Source organism: Manis pentadactyla, chromosome 14 (assembly GCF_030020395.1).
Source record: "Manis pentadactyla isolate mManPen7 chromosome 14, mManPen7.hap1, whole genome shotgun sequence".
In the NCBI taxonomy this organism is placed as follows: domain Eukaryota; kingdom Metazoa; phylum Chordata; class Mammalia; order Pholidota; family Manidae; genus Manis; species Manis pentadactyla.
In genome coordinates, this window is record NC_080032.1 from 67113087 (window position 1) to 67125666 (window position 12580).

Sequence of the window (12580 nt, forward strand, 5' to 3'; positions counted from 1 at the left end):
AACTTGTTGTTGTCTAGGTAGTACCAAATTGCCCTCTTAGGAATCACATCAGTATATATCCCACCGAGCACCTAAGGCAGTATTAAATGAGGTTGAATCTTTTGGACTCTACTTTTTCAGATCATTTGTAGACATAAACAGTTTGTCTACCTGCTTTACGCAAACTGCTTATTACAGACCTGCAACAGGTGAGGGTTGTGAGGTGTGCAGCCAGGCTGCTTGGGTTCAAATCCTTGTGTCAGCACTAACCAGCTCTCTGATGTGAGCAAATAACGCCTGTGTTTTTTTTTTTTTTTTTTTTTTTTTTTAAAGGAAGTTCTTTTATTTTTGCAACGTCATTCCATACAAAAACAATAGAAACACAAGTCTTAACAAGAGGCTTATAAATGAATATTTGAACAGAAAATCTGTACACATTATCATTTACAGCAATTTCACATGGTAAATTAACTGATTGTAAAAAAGGTTCTTTCTAAATCCTTCTGCTGCCGAAACTCTTGGAGTATTACAGGTAGAAGGCCTACCTGGCGCTATTTACAAGTACCAAATTAAGACTGTATAACTTACATAAAATCTGTTAGCTTAGCTCAATTCACTATCTTTGACTCTTGAGTGTTCCGTATGAGAAAAAAAAAAATCCTGACATATTGACAAAAGGCCAGAAATTTAGTTTCCATAAAGACTTGGTCCACGGTTCCAAGACTCCTTAGGTACCAGTAAAGAAAGCCAGTGCTAGACTGTCCCCATGAGTGTAGGTTATACCCAACCAGCCACCTGACAAGTGGCAACTTCAGGTCTGAAGTGCTGTGGGGAAACCACTGAAGTGTCCCTGTCAGGGCAGCCTGGACAGGGGCAGGGAGTGAGAGACTGAGTTTGCTGCAAAGCTGCTTCGAGTTCAATTTCCCTTGGATTTAACAAAACATGCAGAATACACTATTCATAAAATCAAGGTTTCTTAAGCAAATAAGGCAAGAATAACAATTCACCATGAGATAATAAACTATTAACACACCATCCAGTTATAGATGCGCGAGGCATGCGTGGCTGGCCCCCAACCTCACTCCCAGGGGCCTCCGGGGGGCACCAGTTAGCTCATGGCCGAGAAGTCTTTCAAAGGCTCAGTTAAACAGGCTTCCAGGTCAAACTCATCCTCCACTTGGCAGTCCACGTGTCTAACTTTGGTGGGTGTACCAGAGTACACATCGGAGTTGTCCTGTAAGCTCGTCTGGGACTCGGAGCTGCTCTCTGCGGATTCTGTCTCCATTTCCCCGAGGTCCACAGGATGGATTTCTTGCAAGTCACATCCTTCTTCAGCTGGAGGATCCCAGAAATGCAGAGCCACCTTCCAGAGCTTGATCTGCTGGTCCCACGACCGCCGACTATACTTCTTGAATTTGTTGGGTGTCTTGGGATGAACGCCAGGTTGTCGAAGATGTCTCGGGACCTCCCTGGTGTAGCGGTCATAGGCAATGGTGTTCTTCCCATAGTTGATCTGCTTCTGCCGTCTCATCAGGACGCTCTCATCAGTCTCCAGGTCGGCCGGCACGGCAGACGCAGACTCCCTCGAGTCAGAACTTCCAGATGACGCTTTTCTCTCTCTTCCAAAGTCATTTATGAGGAGTTTCCTTTTATATCTTGCAATTTCTTTGTTAACTCTGGTCCTCATTTCGTCTTCTTCAACCGCACTTGCCCAGTCTGAACATCTAGGATGGGGCTGGGGGCCTTCAGGAGTGGTGAAGCTGGCGTCGGCGTCGCGGCTCCCACGACCCGCGGGGCTTCGCGGCCGGCTGGCCATGGCGAGCGCGGCGGGTCCTCGGGCCGACGGCGTCCTCCCCGTACAGACCGCGCGCTCAACCTTTGCTTGTTTTCTTATTATTTGAGCGGAATATCATTACCTCCTGTAAAGCTTTGTGAGGATGTAAACACACACAAAGCACAAAGAATTCTGTCTGCCACACACTAACCACTCAGGATATGTAATGAACAATTCATACTTAATTTCTTTAAACTGATTTTTTTTAAACCCAAGTCTAATGATAAGCAAGAACATCTATGGTATCATAGGTGTGGTGTACTCATTATTTTAAGAGAGTTTAAATTTAATACATAACTGTGAAAGGAAAAGAATGTAAGTTTTTACTATGATATAGTTTGCAAAGTATTGTCCTAAACAATGGAGCACTTTTACCAAATACTTAACTCTGTTCCTATCTAATGGGCTAAGTAGTACCCTCTGCTGTTTCAACTTTCCTCTCTTCAACTTGCATGAGGTTGAACATTATTTCATTTATTTATAAGCCATCTTTTCTTTGTGCAAACTGTTTAATATCTTTTATCTTTATCCACTGATGTGTAAAATGGCTTTATACATAAGGAAATTAACTCTGTGTCATGTATATGTGACTGCCTGTGGGGCAACTGTCTCTCTTCCTTAAAAGCATCCCATAGGTTATTGCTCAGCTCGCCAAGGGATGCTGAAGGGTGTCTCTCTGCAGCCTAAGTCCCTCTCTCTCCTCACTAACCCTCTGGATAATCCCATCTTTCTCCTCAATAATATTTTCAATATCTTGATGAAAAGAGACCCTATAATGCCAGCTGCTACATGGCCACTTAGGGTATGTAAGCAGCCTTCTAACCCACAGAGGGTTAATTCTGCAGCGTATGGAGTCTCCACCCTTCCCCAGTTCTGAGGAAGGCCCCACCCCTCTAGGAGGTACTTTACCCTAGACCAATTCCCCACTAGGGGCTCCCAAATTGGAAGCCCCACAGATGGGGGGACAGTAACAGGTGAAGCTGCATCCTCTGCTGCTGCATCCATTGGGGCCTCCCAACCATCCACAGGGGGTTCCAGGCATCTCCCACCATCTCCAGGGGCAGCCCTCCCAAAGTCACACCCATTTGGACAGATTTTGGGTTCAGCGGTCCTGTCGACACTACTGCCACTTGTAACTCTGAGGAGAGGAAATCCTGGGGCAAAATACCTCTAAAACCAAAATCAGTCAAAGGTAGAAATTAAGTTTAAAACCCATTTGTTGCTTACAAACTGTGGTCCAGGGCCATTTCTCTCTCCTGCTCTGGAAGAAACAAGTAAGACCTCCCCCCAACCTCTTAGGTTCAGTTAAGCCCTAGGTTGCCCAGATAATTACCTATTCATATGGAGATGAACTACTTCTCTCCATCCAGTAGGAACTTCTGTTGATATGGAGATGCACTAAAGCTAGGTGAGAGATTCTGGAAATCCTTCAGTTTTACCCACACCCCTCAAAGCCCTTTCACTGTTTCTTCACAGTCTTGGAAACTCTAGCCCTAGTGAGAACTGTGCGAGGATTAACTGTGAATGTTGGATGGCCCAGAGCATGCAGTCAGCACCTGATGTATAGAGGACTTTTCCCAAATAGTGCATGGCATTAGTTCAAGATCAGCCAAATGTTTGCTTTTCTCCTCTCTGCTTTGTCAGGAAAAAGCTCGTTTGTCTCAGAGGAAATGAGTATCACCTAAGCTCCCCAGGACATTCTATGATCCAAGTCCCTAACTTCAAGCTATACTACAAAGCACAAATTATCAAAACAGTGTGGTAATGGCACAAGAACAGACCCATAGATCAGCAGAGCAGAATAGAGAGCCCAGAAATAAACACATACATTGATGGTAAATGTTAACATATGATAAAGGAGCCATGAATACACCATGGGGAAAAACAGTCACTTCAATAAATGGCATTGCGGAAACTGGACGGCTACATGCAGAAGAATGAAACTGGATCATGGTCTTAACTCTATACACAAAAGTAAACTCGAAATGGATCAAAGACCTAAATGTAAAACATGAAACCATAAAATGTTTAAAAGAAAACACATGCAAAAATCTTAGAACATAAGCATGAGCAAACTTTTTCTGAACATGTCTTTCCAGGAAAGGGACACAAAATCAAAAATAAACAAGTGGGATTGCATCAAACTGAAAATCTTCTGTACAGCAAAGGCACCATCTACAGAACAAAAAGCCAACCTACAGGAGGGGAGAATATATTCATAAATGACTTATCTGATAAGGGGTTAACATCCAAAATATATAAAGGACCTGTATGACTCAACAAAAGGGAAAAAAAAATTCAAAGATAGGCAGAGGACTTGAACAGACAATTTTCCAATGAAGAAGTACAGATGGCCAACAGGTACATGAAATGATGCTCCACACTGTTAATGATCGGGGGAATGCAAGTCACAACCACAATGAGATATCAGCTCACACCAGTTAGGATGGCCACTATTCAAAAGACAAGAAATAGCAAGTGTTGGTGAGCATGTGGGGAAATAGGAACACTCCTACACTCTTTGTGGGAATGTAAACTGGTGCAGCCATTGTGTAAAGCAGTATGGAGGTTCCTCAAAAAATTAAAATAGAAATACCATTGACTCAGTCACTCCACTTCTAGGAACTTACCCAAAAAAAACAAAATATCTGATTTGAAAAGATATACGCACACCTATTTTATTGCTGCATTATATACAATAGCCAAGATATGGAAGCAACAAAAATGTCCATCAACAGATGAATGGATAAAGAAGAGGTGGTACGTATAAACAATGGAATATTATTCAGCCATAAAAATAAAAGAAATCTTGCCATTGTGACAATATGCATGGACCTAGAAGATATTATGTTATGTGAATTAAGCAAGGCAGAGAAAAAATATACCATATGACTTCACTTATTTATGGAATCTAAACACAAACTAAACAAAATGAACAAAACAGCAGTAGACTCATAGACACTGGGAAGGGACTGGTGGTTACCATGGGGGAGGGACTGGGGTGGAAACACACTCTGATCTGTTGGAACAAGGTTAACGCAATGAGCCTGAGGCCGATGACAAAGCTATAGTCTGAATCTGTGCTGGGAAAGATGGTAATGAGCTTACAAAAGCAGGTTATTCCTTACTCAGGAGTGTTGCTATTTTAGGCATCAAAATCAATTTCTTAAGCTAGACTTATCTTAAGTTCATCCACTCATATCGAAAATGAATGCCTGGATGAAGGGCAGAAGCTCTACTAGGATTTACTGTTACAGCGACAATGATAACCTAAAGAACAGCCAGTATCAACACATCCTTTTAAAAATGAGAATATGAGGCAATCATCAATTAGTGAACTTTGTTTCTGAAAAGTAGCTCTTACAGAAAAAATGCTGGGCAAAGGGGACACACTTTGTCAAGAATATGATCATTATGACTTATCTCCCAGCTTCCAAGATTGTACAACTAGCTCTATCATAATTTGCATATTTACTGAAGAAAGAATGAATATGAATGAGGAACAGGTCCCTGGGATGCTGATGCTGCATTACAAGAAACTCAAATACCTGCATAGGTATTTGATAATCCAAACTTGTCACCCTGGTTCTTTGAAATTTCTTAATTTCCATCAAATTCTTCATATTCTCTCTCCATTTCAGTCTGGATAGCCATCTCACATCTCACTGGCTTTCATGGGTCTATCTATCCATCATCCATGCTTTTGCTCACATTATTTCCCCTTCCTGAACATCCCCTTAGCTGTTTTCCAACAAGCCACATCACAGCACTTCTCTTTTCAAGCCCTAAGTTCCCCCTAGCCAAGTCTCTGAGGGTCTATAGCTCAGAGCTAAATAAACATGCACTATTATTTTCTCTGCTTTATTCTGTGGCTTCTATCTCTTTCGTAGCATCACCATTTTATTTACCATACAAAATTCAGTACATTTGTTTGCAGAGTAGGAAATGAATTCACTTAATGATTGCTATCTGTCTGTCAGAGACAGGATGAACAACATGAAAAGATAAAGCCCTCCCCTCAATACCAATTTAGCTCATAATGGTGGAAGGGAGAGTCAAGAACCCTCACAGCATCACACTTAGTTCAAAACAAGTCCTGCAGATGTGCAGGGTTGGAGTTGTGCAAGACATCTGAAGGCTTCTTCACTCTCCAGTCTGGCCCTTAGGCTGGGCTGACTCAGCTGCCATTGTTAAATAGTGTCTACAAGCACCCTCTCCATGTGACTGGGCTTTCTCACAGCACCACAGTCTCAGAGTAGCCAGACTTCAAGAGGCAACCCAGAGCTCCAGGAGCAAGTATTCCAACGAGCAAGGCAGACATGCATGGCCTTCAATGACCAGTTCCAGAAATCACATGGCATCACTTCCACCACAGCCTAATTGCTGAAACAGTCACAGCCTGCTCGGATCTAAGGAGCCGGGAAATCAAACTCAAGTCCATCAGTTTGGTACAGTGGTTATCTCCAAGTTATCTCTACAGTGTGGGATTTGGGGTGATTTTAATTTTCCTCTTTTTGCCTACCTTCGTTTCCTAATTTCTTTAACTAAGCAAGTACATCCTGTTTTATAAAATAAGTATTTTAGAAAAATAATGGATCTCTTTTAAGACCATCTTTGTGAAGTGAAAGCAAAACCATGTTTCCCATGCATTTTCCTTGTGGGTTGGAAACAGTCACAGAGTTCAGGGATAAAACCATATATATTTTTCATAAACTCTCTCTACACAAGGATGCATCATAGCGGGAGCATTATGGTCGCAAATGCGGCCACTTGAGCGGCAGCACACCTTACTCTTTCGCAGGATCAGGCTCTGCAGGCAGAGAAATAGTGCCCCAAGTGGCTGTCCCTGAACTGTGTCCATCTGTGTGGCATAGCTCTGTGGACCCTACATCCCAAGTCTTTGTCACAGGGTGTGAAGCAAGTCTGAGACAGTGAGGGGCTGGCCTGCCTGTGTCCTTTCGCCTGGCTGTGACACCTTTAAAAGAAGCTTTTCTCCCTCTATTCTTTGTCCCTCCTTCTACCTTGATTCTTCCGTCTCCCCAGCACCTTCACCCTCCCCAGATGTTTCTTCTTTAACCAATCCTCTAGCTCTCACTACTTGCACCTTTTATCTTCTCGCTATACCACACCCAGTGTCACAAGGACTCAACAAGAACACTGTATGAGAGGGCGGAAGAGCCACCCTAAGATAGCAAAACAGGCGTACAAGGCCCCTTTCCCTTTGCTCAGCTCCCAGTTTGGGGGTTTTCATGCCGCTTTGTTTTACTTCATTATTGGCCTTAGCATCCCCTGACACTTTCTGACCTCTTTCTTTTTTACTGTGGTCAACTACTCATGAAGTGAAATTCCTCTTTTCCACCATTTCAAAGTGCACCGTTCAGTGGCATCAGGTACATTTGCACCGCTGTGCAGCCATACCCACCAGCATCCGCAGAACTTTCTTGTCCCCAAACTGAAACTGTGTCCCAAAACTGAACCTCGTGGCCCCTGGCAACTACCACCTGTACTTTCAGCACCCATGAGTTTGACTATTCCATGAGTTTGAGTGTTTCATGTATCTGGAATCATACAGTAATTCTCTTTGAGAAGGCTTATTTTATCTAGCACAACATCTTCAAGTTCATCCACGGTGCCACGTGCATCAGAATTTCTTTCCATTTCAAGACGGAAGGATATTCCATTGTTTGTGCATACTGCATGTGGTTTAACCATTCATCTCGTCACTGGACGTGCGTTCTCTGCTCTCAGTTTTTCCTGTGGAACAAAGCGAGGTGGGCCCTTCCCTCCCCTCCCGCAGTTCCTTCCATCCTGCAGGCCCGCTGCTCCGCTGCCGGAGTGCCTCACGGTCGGGTCCTGCGCTCTCATCACACCTCTACCCACACTCTCCCGAGTAACGGCACCTACTTCACGGCCTCCAACACCCCCCAGGGATGATGGCTCCAGGCTTACAGCAAGACTTCTGCTCACAACCCCAAATCTCACACACACCTACACACTTTTCAGCTCTACCTACGAACAGTTCATACGTTGTTCAAAACTATATTTCTAGATTTTTTTTCTCCACCCTTCCACCTTCAACATAAAAGAGACCAGAAACCTTCCCAAAACTAGCCAGGAGACCAGAGGTTTAATCTATGGAGAAACTGAAGCTTTCCCTCCATCTCTGGACACCAGCCTCAGAGGAGGGTGAGAGTGATACACAGAGCAGAAAATAAGGGAACTAATAGAAAGTCTGTATGCTCCTTGGTAGAAAGCACCGCCCTGTGCCTGCCATGCTCCCAGAACAAAAGGAGTCAAAGGTAAGCTCCTAGGCAGGGGATTGGAGTTTTCTTCTCTGGAGAAACAGAGTGGCCCCACTGAAAGGACCTTCGTACAGAGGTATTTGGCCCATTCACTGCCCGTTCCTCTCCTGAAAGTCCTCTTAGTTCCCAAAATAGAAATCCAGCCACACACTCACAGCTTCAACCCATGCACTAGGGTCTCTGCCTTGAATGTCAAAAAACAGCCAAGGACCAACAGGCATTTCAGGAAAGTAGTAAGGTGTCCATATTATCTAGAAACTTAGAGATAAATACCAAGAAAACAGCTGAAAGAGCTGAAGATGGTTTCCTCTGGGGAGAAAAACTGTACAGATAGTAGGGGACTGGTATCTTTAGTTATACCTTTTTTTAATGTTACAATTTTTAAAATGTGTGTGTGTATGTATGTAAAAAAGCATTTTAAAAGAGCAAATATGAGCACCACCATCAATGTAGTTGCTCAAGGCTGAAGAAATTTGGAAATTACCTCTGCTTCCTCCTTTTTCCTCATCCCACAGTATCCATTCTCTCTCTAAGGCCCATCAGCTTCGTATCCAAAATAGTAGTGATCCACCCATTTCCTTCCACTTTGCTACCACCATCCTCAAGCCACCAGCACCTCTTTCCAGTTACACACAGCCACTCACTGGTCTCCTTTCCACCACTGCCTGCCTCCAAGTCACTCTCCTCAGGGCACTAAAGGTGATCTTCCTAGAACGTCAATAAGGTCACGTGACACCCTCCAATGTCTTCTCGTTGTGCTCAGCCAGGAACACATGCTCCCTTGGTTATGCCAACGTCCTGCCGGATCCAGCTACTGCCTCTCCAACCACATCTTGCTTTGCTCACTCCCGTCCTTGATCAGTAGACTCCAGCCTCGCTGTTCTCCTTTCCCTCACTTCCTGTCAAAAAGTCAAGGCCTTTGCTGTCCTAGGTCCATAAGTTTGCTCTTCCATACCTATAAAGTCTTTGCCCTGCTCCTCATCTGGCTGATCTGTTCATGTTTCAGCATAAATATCACCTCCCCAAAGGGAGCCTTCCCCACCAGCCTATCAAAAGTCACACCAATAATTCTCTCTTTTGTCCTCTTATTTGCTTCCTTCATAACATTAAAAAATTGGTATATCTTATTTGTTCATTTGCTGTACTTTTGTGCAGCCCGGGTAGAAAATAAGCTCCATGCAGGGAAGGAACTTGCATTGGTTGTGGAACTGCACACAGTACTTCTCTGAATAAATTACATCCCAAACTGAGTGCAAATCTCAACTGGCATCTGTCTGGGCAGTTTTCCAGGTTCTACTATTCTTCAGAATGACAACAACAACCAACTTGGTTCAAGATCAAACATGTATGACAACAGATGCTCCCTAACATGTGACATGACATCAGCCCAACTCCACGCTGCTAAGACGTCTCCCTTCTGGGGCTTGAGTAATGAATGGTTTATCTATTTGTATTGGAGGGAGCAGAGAACAGGAAAAACTCACATTCAAACTGATCGTGGGGTTGGGGGAGTGCTATTTTTCAAACGGCTCAATAAATCATCCTTATATAATAAGGTCAAAGCCCTATCTTGATGGACTTTGGGGAGTGGGAGTTCAATGCCAGTTTTAATTTGAATCACATTAGAATGAGTGACATAACAACTTAGAACTGTAAAGCTATGATGACTACTAAAATTGCAATAATGCGAGAGAGCGTAAAATCAGATGACAAACCAGGAAAGGCAGGTAAAATACCCTCAACCGTGTTCTCCAAACATTTTAGTTATACCTGAATCATCTCTTCATCAAAAAGATGTTAAGACAGTACTGGTGACAAGGTGTTTGCAGTGTTTGACCTAGAAAGAAGTATCTACTTTGTTACCTTCAAATTCAACCCATGTCATCCCCAAACTCACCTTGTCCAAAATCATGGTGACTCAATTTCAAGCACTGTTAGACACATATTTGAAAGGAAATGTGTGCATTCTGCTGATGCTGAAATCTTAAATCACACAATCTTCTCTCCTCCTTACCATGGAGCAGAAGTTCAAGTCCCTCTTTGAAGAGAAGGAAGGATCGAATGATTCCTCAGCACCCTTTCCAGGTCTAAGATTCAATAATTGGCGGGCTCTTTATCTGCTGAAGGCATCTGGCTAAGCAGACTGGGTGGTGGTAAGCTGTGAACCTCTCCTGAGCGTGGTCCTACTGACTGAGTTGCTCAATCTGTACATTAGCATCCCAGAAAAACATCGAATTTCATATCAGCAGAAACCAGGAGGGATGAAATCTTTCTCATCATTTATTTGCTCATTAAGCAAACATTCACTTAGCTCTCACTATGTCACCAACACGGTGCTTGACATGGAGTTAGATTTACCTGCTCCTCCATCCAGTCCTCACCACTTGCACTTCTACAACATGAGGCCAATGATCTGGCTTGGCAGGTGAAAGCACAGGATTAGTTTGTTTTCTTATTTTCCTCCTTAACTTCTCTCAGCACACTGATAGCTTGTCCTGGAAACTAGGGAAAGAAAGACACAACTATGATGAGATACCTCAGCCTCACCCACGTGTGGGGCCTGGGGATTGCATAAAGCTCCTGTGTGTGTGGTAATGAAGAAAGAAGTACATTTAAATATCTGGGACACCGGAGGAACAGACATCAATTAGATGGACAATGGCATTTTTAGGGTAATATTGCCCTATAAGCCTGCAGATACCCACAGTGATGCTGGTGCCTCACGTGTGTTCATAGTGACAATTCATAACTGCTGAGAATACAGCCCATTTCTGCTTATCGACCGCCTATTACTCTGCTAAGTATTTGCATGGCAACCTGTTCCCGCATCAGCTACCACAGTAGGCCCCAGTCTGGGTGGGATCAGGGCTGTACAAGGGAATGTGGAGGACAGGAGCAGGGGTAGAATACAGACTGAAAGGTGAGGGAGAATTTCCGCCCTGCACATTCTGTTTAAATTCTGAGGCGACACGATCCTCATCTGTGTCACCAAATATTTGCTGAGCTTCTAATGTAATTAGAACACTGTGCAAAAGAGTTTCAGAGCTAAAACATAGGATTCCTGCCTCAGGAACCTTCCACTAGAGTTTATGATACGAACCATAAACATAAATACATATGCATCAATATTCAACAGCAACTAATGCCCAAGGGTGTGAAGCAGCCAGGAGCTCCACTGCGCAGCTGTGATAGATGAATCAGAGAACTGAGTGAATTCTCCAGGGAGAAAGGAGAAAGCGACAGGAACAAGAAATATTTCTTAAGCGACTACTGATGATTCTACTAACAGCTTCCATTTGGATGCGTTTAGTAAATGCCACGTTCTTACCTGTGCCTCCTCATTTTTGCAACCCTATGTGACAGTGTTACAGCCAACCAAGTATACAGACTCCGGAAAATGGTTACTCCAAGGTCACACAATGTCAACCACTGAGCAGAACTCACTCGTGGGTTGGTCTAACTCAGAGTTCACACTCTTTTCTTCATAGCTGGGCTCACTCTTCTGCATCTTTCCATACTAGAAACATGTCATTTTTGTCGTGTGTAACCTCCATGGCCGAGGCGTAAAAGAAAAAGTTACGTGCACAAGATAGTGGGGACAAGAAAGGGCCAACCCAAAGGATGCCTGAGTGCCCAAATGTAAGGCAGAGATAATTCATTCTGGGGAGGGAGGCAATGGTGCCGTGGGGACAGGATGCCCTTCGTCAAGAGCATCATGTGCCCCTTGCTGCCTCCATGGAACTCTACCAACACTCCCAAATTCCAGTACAAAAATTGTCAACTGCAGCAACAGCCCTCAGAGTCTCTTTATCTGATGCTGCACAGTGAAGCACCCTGGTTATGCTTCAACAGCAGGTCTGTGGGTGGCCTGACTGGGCTAGTTAGACTGTGGACACAGAGGTGGCTGCCCTTCCCAAGGCCCATCTGAGTGATGGCAGCCTCCAGTGACAGAGAATGTTCCCCATGCCTGAAACAGACCTAACTAGTGTCAGTATTCACAGAGGAACTCAAGGGACAACGGATGGATGGACCTGAGGTCTCTGCTCTAGCAAAGTGGGGTCCCTCATGGCAAGTGGTGCTCTGCGCTCATCTTAGCAAACTCAGTTACCGCCCCTCAAACATGTGAGGAACTACCCACTGAAGGGTGGCTAATGGCGAGAGTTTGCTGATGCAATAGCATTTCTTAGGATAAAACAAATCCTCTCAGTTCCCCCCACTGTAATTTCCTTCTGTGTAATTTACTAGCCATCCTTGGGAGGTTCAGGAGTCACCAGCACATAGTTATTAGCTGTAAAAATGACAGTGGACAATACTTCGAATCCAGAGGGAAGAGAACTGGCCAAGAAAAACCCTGGGAGTGCCAACATCTCGGGCTGTGATATGAAGGAGAGGAGCCCAAGAATACTACGTAATCATGGACGTACACACAGATTCAGGACTGAAAGCTATCCTGGGAGTCCAGAGG

The 12580-nt window shown here is 44.0% G+C and overlaps 2 protein-coding genes and 1 long non-coding RNA gene across 4 annotated transcripts in view; all 3 read right to left on the reverse strand.

Moving 5' to 3' along the window:
• LOC130680517 (uncharacterized) overlaps positions 1-12580 on the reverse strand; it is a 634026-nt gene that overhangs the window by 85586 nt on the left and 535860 nt on the right. The gene's annotated exons all lie outside the window — the stretch shown is intronic.
• LOC130680527 (uncharacterized) overlaps positions 1-12580 on the reverse strand; it is a 104287-nt gene that overhangs the window by 21218 nt on the left and 70489 nt on the right. The gene's annotated exons all lie outside the window — the stretch shown is intronic.
• Positions 369-1840, reverse strand: LOC130680520 (histone RNA hairpin-binding protein-like). The gene has a single exon (XM_057491211.1). The coding sequence runs from the start codon at positions 1793-1795 to the stop codon at positions 1088-1090; it is 708 nt and encodes a 235-aa protein (XP_057347194.1). The 5' UTR covers positions 1796-1840; the 3' UTR covers positions 369-1087.

Coding starts and splice junctions, on each gene's coding strand:
- LOC130680520 (XM_057491211.1), bottom strand. CDS start 1,795: ATGGCCAGCCGGCCGCGAAGCCCCGCGGGTCGTGGGAGCCGCGACGCC.